The following is a 7,078-nucleotide window of genomic DNA, read 5'->3' as shown; positions in this document are numbered from 1 at the left end:
GTAGCTCAGTGGTAAAGAAATACTTGACGCTAAATGGTCTCGTTTTCATTTTAATTCCAAACGAAACTGGGTACAGTTTGAAGTCAGTGGTTATAAAACATACCAAGGTTGATTAACCTTTCAAACTGAAGTTGAAAAATCTCTCGGTGATGTACTTCCCTGTCTCGTACGTTTCAAACAATAAACAGAGGGAGCCAAAAGCTGCGTAACGTCTGGGATCGGCGCGATGTCACGGTGGAAGGGTTCAGCTTGGTTTTGCGGATTTGGTTAATAAAAGAGTAAGACTTTTCTAGCGAGCATAAGACCTTTAAGACATCCATTTAAACGTCTTCTTGTAGAATAAAGAATGGTTAATCAACAAGGGTAGTTTTAACAAAAAATCAGTCTGCCCCGCTCAATATCAGTCGTAAGACGAACTATGCTACTATTATTTTCAGATGAGAGGCTCGAAAGAAGAAAAAGAGGCTTTCCATGACACTTTTGTTTTTTGGATATAGATCTATTAGAAGTTTGATGTATTCTGCTTCATTTAAGATAAAAATAAACAACTATAATCGACTATAAATATTTTATTTTGATTTATTTTGGAGGTGTGTGTGGTTTGTTGTGAGCTTGGGTGACGAGATAAAGGAATATGGACCTTGCAGGTGTGTTGCTGTGAGGTTATTTTTAGAACCATTACCTCATGGCCACCTTTGTTTCTACAAAAGATTCTCCACAAGAGGAAAATCTTAGCTCCAACGTTCTTTATTCGCAAGTATTCTTAGATTTTGACCCTTTTTCGAGCATGAATGGTCGGAAATGTAAGCAACTTTGATTGGTAAAACGGAGTAAAAACGATAACTTCTAGCTCACTTCAAGCTTGTTTACGTAAACAGCTGACTGTGTGGGCGTGCCCTGCTAGCTGCAATCGTCTGTTGATCGTTTAGTTTTACTCTTGGATTGACTTTAACAATTCGTTTTTATTGTATTTTAGAGCTTTCAAAACATTAATTATTTACCTTCCTCTAGATCTTTCGGGGGCCACCGAGGCGGTCTATGTGCATGTGTGCGTAGGTGTGTTGGTGTGTTTGTATGAGTGTGTATGTGTGTGCGTGCGTGTGTGTGTGTGTGTGTGTGTGTGTGTGTGTGTGTGTGTGTGTGTGTGTGTGTGTGTGTGTGTGTGTACTCTAGTGTGTTTATGGTGCTATCACAAACGTTAATCAGGTAGCGTAAACACGGCACGTAAGCCAACTCGCAGCCTTCCGAGCGTGTGGTTTCGGTGAAATGGGGGGCAATTCAGATATCTGTTTCTTTGCTCTTTTGCTATAAAACACCGCTAGCTGAACACTTAAAAAAAGGTCAGATTTTCTTCGTTATAATAGTGTAAGTTGTTTGTATAACCGGGTATTTGGAGCTGGAGAATCGCCGTGGAAAGGGAAGCCCCTCGTGGTCGGAATGCGAGCCCCCCCGGTTCAAAATTGACATCCATGCATTCGAATGCTTTGCTGAAGGATTGATGATTAAATACCGTCTTTTCATTGGCGGAGAACTATACAGCTTTCACTGAAACTGTCAGCGTGGTTTCCCGGGGTTATTATTTTTGGCCTTTGGCGTTTAGATAGAAAACCTTGAAAAAAAGGGTCTAAGTTCTCAAATATCATTTTTAAAACGAAATGTGTAAAATATAGGCTAAAAAAGGTACCAATAGAAAGAACAGTTCTTTCTCTATCAAAATAAAGTCATCGGCTTGGAATTATTTTGCATGAATCCTTCTGCGAAACTACCGGGAGCACTTAGTATACTACAGTATTGAGCCGGCTCGCTCACCGCGAAGGCTGGTGCGGCACTGGCCGAGACAACGCTCGGTGTTTTTATTGAAATAAGGACAGATCACCGTGTTTGGAGCAATAAAATACCGATTTGTAATGATTTCACACCCTTGAAAAATATTAGGCTTCATTTCTACGTTATAGTGAATGTTGTACTCTCTTAATGTAGAGACGTTTGGTGCCCTGGGTACTCTTTTACTACCAGTCAAACATGGGGTTGCAGCCAGTTAACGACTTCAGCAATATTTTATTATTGTGTTAACAGCTACCATTCTCTTAAACATTGACTGAGAGTGAGAGGTAAAAGTAAGGTACCAAAATTCTCATGTGACATAGGCCTTTCATATGAAACAGATGAATTTGACATACAGCTGCTTAGAAAATTTAATGTCTGGTACCTAGTATAATGCAACTATTTTGTTGCATTTGACGTGAAGTCCATTCTCGTTAAAATTTTGTTTGGTCCATAAGTTTTTTTCTCTGAGAATGAATAGTTTTCTACTTTTGTACGTTACCTTGTAGTGGCATAGCCAAGATAATTGCTAAATTTCAAGTCTCTATCTCAATTCTAAGTGTAAGACCCCCATTGCTATGGAAACATGTTGCTGAATTATGAAGGCCATTTTCCCCTTTTCGTGTTTCCTCACCTCGCACAATAAAAAGTTCTGTAATTTCGTCAAATATGGTCATATTTACTTCATTCTTGTTTTAAATAGTACGGAAATGGTGGTAGATTTTGAAAATTGTGTTAACTCAGTTTGAAATTTCCTTCATATGACTGATATTGATCGGCAGGGACACAAATTATGGTAAGTAGATTTCGAATAATCAATGGTTATACATTTTTCAACTGAAGATCTCTCAAGACTCAGGAGTCACACATTGACCTGGGAAAACCTGTTTGGAAGGTTATCACAAGGTCCTTAAAGACGTTTATCGGACTTGGTTGTTGGTCACCAAAATTAAACAAAAATAATAAATAAATATGGGTAGTTTGAACCCACTGTTGCAACGAGACGTCATGTCCGGAAACAAAACTCAGTGGGACTTTCCAAAGCTGAATCACACTGTAGTGAGCGCGTTCACCCAAGTGCGTACGTCTCTCCACATAGGGATTTGAGCTCATGCCTTGTGCAAGCGTTGACTAAACTCCTAGCCGCAACACTAAAGATGCCGGTGCACCATACAATAAGTTTTAGTTTTAGTAGGTGTTTTACGGCACTTGCAACACAATAAGTTGAATAAGGTCATATTATACGTACCGAAGATTAGATGTGTTACAAGAGAGTAGCAAACACAAAAAAGAAGGAGGAAAGATACGGCCGATAGATGTTTGAAAAGAAATAAGGAGCAGACCACACCAGAGCACCCGTCAACCCTCCACGCACCATACAATAAATTATTTACCGGTGTCATAAGGAACAGAACAATCAAGAAGGTGATAAGTCCCAAGTAGACCTGTAAATGAAATAATGGAACGCGGACACTATAATCACCGGCTCCTTTTAGTTTAGTTTTAGTAGAGGGTTTTACGGCGCTCGCAAGTGCATAAGGTCATATGAGCGCCAGAAGATTGAGGTGTTACAAGAGAGTAACAAACATAAAAAAGTAGAAAGGGAGATAAGGACGATAGATGTTTGATAGGAAAGAAGAAGCAGCTCCTTTGTGCAGTGGCGAGATCCTTCGCTGCACACATCAGAGACTCGAGAACGATCCTAAGTTGGGTGATTTTTATAATCGAGCATCTGGGTCTTTCTGCAGAGAAAGTTGGTCCTGCCAAGCAGGGTCGAAGCCCATTTCATGAGATCTACATTTTGGCACTGAGGGAGTTAAAAACGCCTACATAAACATATTTAAGAGCTGTTTGTTCCTGTTGGTAATAATGCAAATCGACAAAGAGTCGTATAAATAACAAACGCAACAACAGGAGAAAGGTAACAAACGAGATATGAAAAGTAACAGTACGACTCAAAATAAACAAACGCAATAATGAGCGACAGTTTGGTGTGATAATAAAACGAGGACGGTAAGCGGTTGTCTTGCCAATTTATTATTCACACACCGCACCTATCAGAACAATATGGCGCAATTTGTTCCTTAAAGAAAAATTATTATTTTTAAAACAGAAATTATAGTAAAAGTAAAATAAAATAAAATGAAATAAACTGACAGCTGAAAGCGTAAGTATGGAAAGTATGCTTTATTTGAATAGTGCTGCCCAGACAAATTAAAACTTTCCGCTGGTACAAACATGGATTGATCGATTTTAATACATTTTGGAATCCTACACATGGAAATTTTGCTTCATATTTGTTTCCGAACCCAGACCGGCTAAATTATCACCTGGACCTGTTCTATACGGCTTTTTACAATCTTCTGGTGATAGCTGTTGGTGTATCACTTAGAACCACATGTTGAGTTGGTTGTTTTTGATTTTTAAGTTTAAAAATTTTTTAAAACTAAGATGCCCCACTCTTCGAATTACTTATGAGGATGTCTTTAATTTTTCAAACCATGACTCCAAATGATCAATTTGATGCCCGATATCATTCCAGTCAAAGGAATATATAAAGAGAGATCTCGTTACAAAAATAAATGGACAAAAAAAAACAACTCATGAAACAAAACAAGGCTTGGGGTTTACAACTGTATGCTGCCGACATAGCTGTGAAATGTAATATTTCTACAAACTGTGATTTACATATCGTATGATGTCCTGATGGGTTATCCCTTATTATTACAATACTATCTAAGTGTCCAGATCCAATAAAAGGTTCCGATTGCGTTTATGACATATTTATGGTGAAATTTTATGACCGGAGACAGAGTTCAACAGAAAGAACATTATCACAAGAACGAAAGCTACTGTTGTTAGTTGCATCTTTCTTTATTTACTGTGCCTTGTTGAGCATTTTTTTTATCCCTCTGCAAGATGAAAATGTGTAGTCTTTATTGCTGATGACTGACTTATCATCAGGCGGACAGAAGGTATTCCCCTGTCTTGCGTTCACCCTCTGGGAACAATGGAAATAGAAAAGGTAATATTACAATATCACCATTACTTGGTTTATGAGGGAACTCTTTTCTTCCTGAATTCACGTACCCACAACTGTATGTACGTGTGCATGTGTGAGAGCTTTGGAACACGTGTACAAGAGTGTACAGGTGAATGTTCCAGCTTTGTTTGATTTGTGTTTACATATATCATTATTAATATATAATATAATAATATTGTATTATATGTATGTGTGGGTGTCTGTGTAAAACTCAGCCATACGACATTTTGAAAAGTGATGTATGACGGAGTCTGGCACTGGGCTGTCGATCATGATATTATGCCCTCTCGTTCAGTGTATATGACTGTATATGAGCGAGTTGAGGCCCACTTCTTTTTGTCCCTGAGTTTTATTTTGCTTGCTCCTCTAATACGTTTCTCTTTTCTTTTTTGTTGTTGTTGAAAAATACAGAAATAACTACTCGTCTGAAATAGCGTACGCTCCGAAATATAAAATGTTGGACAAATGTTAGAATGTACTAAGCCCAACATTTTGAAAGTAAAAAAAAAAAAGAAACAAGTTTGCAATAATGGCATCAGTTGCATGTGCTTGAGAAATATAATTTTGTCGAAATTTAAATTCTATATAGGTCTATTGGGAAAAAAAACGCAAATAAAAACTCTTTAAAGTTAAAAAATATAGTAATATAAAAAAAAAGAAGATAAAAGACTAAAACAATTTTTTTTGTAAAAATCAGATTAAATTCAATTAAATTTAACCAAATAAAATAAAATAAGATTGAATTTTAAAAAACCCAACCCAACCCACCAACACACAATTCCATAATAAGGCTACGACTTTTTAAAGAATGAAACTTTTCTACGCTCCCCTGTACACTTTTACTCTCGGCGCTTATTACACTTTTTTTTAAAAGCTGCTAGTCAACAATCACAGGTTACCCTACCCACCTTAGGCAGAAAGTCATCTGGGCAGGACAGGTATCCCTGGGCGGTTACAGAGCGGCCCCCAGAACCATCATGAGGATAGACAGGGGCAGCAGACACGTGAGCCGAGACACAGTGAGGCCAGAGGCGCCCATGGTGGCGGCGTGCGGGTTGACAACTGGGGGCGGTGATCGGATCGTTTGGTGTTCAGTTTAGGTTCATTAAGAGTTAAAAGTTTTACGGTACTTGCGACACAAAAAGGTCATCTAAATGTCGAGAATTAGAGGTGTTACTGGAGGGTTTCATTCTAAGAAAAGAAGGAGGAAAGATGTTTGGTTAGAAAAATTGGCAGATCACTTATCGGCATACAAGTTTAGTTTTAAAAGAACAGTTTAACTGCGTTTGACAAATAAATGTGTACATGTAAAAGCCAAAGACTAGAGGTATTACTACAGAGTAACATACATAGTAAAGAAGGAAGAGGGATTTGGGTGAAAGGCGGATGATGGGAAAGAAGGGACGAACCACATTAGAGCACCCGTTAACAAGAAATTCAGTTGGTTTGTTAAAGCAAAAATACGTTAATCGACGTTCTAGTTTAGTTTAAGAAACAAAGCGTTACATGCAAAGAAAAGAAGGATTGAAGTTAAGAACTATATTATATTATGTGATAGGGAAGGAGGAGCAAACCACGCCAGAGCACAATTCGCGATAGGATTAGTTGGTTTCTGTGAGTAAAGAGAGGCATGAATAGCGACATTTTAACGGTTAGCTACTTCAGTGTCTTTGTTCGCTTGAATCATGAGATGCACATCGACACAACAACGGTCATTTAGTGCAGGAATTTAATCTCGTAAGGATTTTTCGGTACTTGCATCTCATATAGGTCAAATAAGTGCCCCAAATTAGAGATTTTGCAAGGAAATAATATAATATAAAGAAAAGAAGGAAGCGAGAAAAAAGGACGATAGATGTTTGATAGGAAAAAGGGGAAAGCCACACCAGAGCATCAGTCAATCGTTTGGGTATTTTTAGTTTTAGTAAAGAGTTTTACGGCACTTGCAACACAATAAGGTCATATAAGTGCCGAATATTAGAGGTGTTACAAGAGAGGAACAAACACAAAATAGAAGGAGGAGAGATCAGGACGATAGACGTTTGATAGGAAAGAAGAAGCAAACCACAAGTGACAACAATTATACACAAATTTGCAAAAGAAGCCAACAAAATTCCTTTATGCTTCCTTAAAATATTGTTACTTTAGTTTAGTAAGAATTTCCTAGCACTCGTACCACAAATAGGTCAAATAAATGCCGAAAATTAGAAG

At 37.9% G+C, this 7,078-nt stretch overlaps 1 protein-coding gene across 1 annotated transcript in view; it reads right to left on the bottom strand.

Annotated features, from left to right (window-relative positions):
• Positions 1 to 3,996: 3,996 nt before the first annotated feature.
• Positions 3,997 to 7,078, bottom strand: part of LOC101853018 — a 30,880-nt gene continuing 27,798 nt past the window's right edge. The window contains exons 7-8 of the mRNA XM_005104220.3: positions 5,776 to 5,929; positions 3,997 to 4,825 (exon numbers count right to left, since the gene is read on the bottom strand). Of these exons, the coding sequence (XP_005104277.1) occupies positions 5,820 to 5,929 (110 nt within the window). The 3' untranslated portion in view covers positions 3,997 to 4,825; positions 5,776 to 5,819. The remainder of the gene's footprint in view (positions 4,826 to 5,775; positions 5,930 to 7,078) is intronic.

This window comes from Aplysia californica, unplaced genomic scaffold, assembly GCF_000002075.1.
Source record: "Aplysia californica isolate F4 #8 unplaced genomic scaffold, AplCal3.0 scaffold00410, whole genome shotgun sequence".
NCBI lineage: Eukaryota > Metazoa > Mollusca > Gastropoda > Aplysiida > Aplysiidae > Aplysia > Aplysia californica.
Note: the sequence above shows the minus strand (reverse complement) of the source record. Positions and strands in the feature narration are given on the sequence as shown.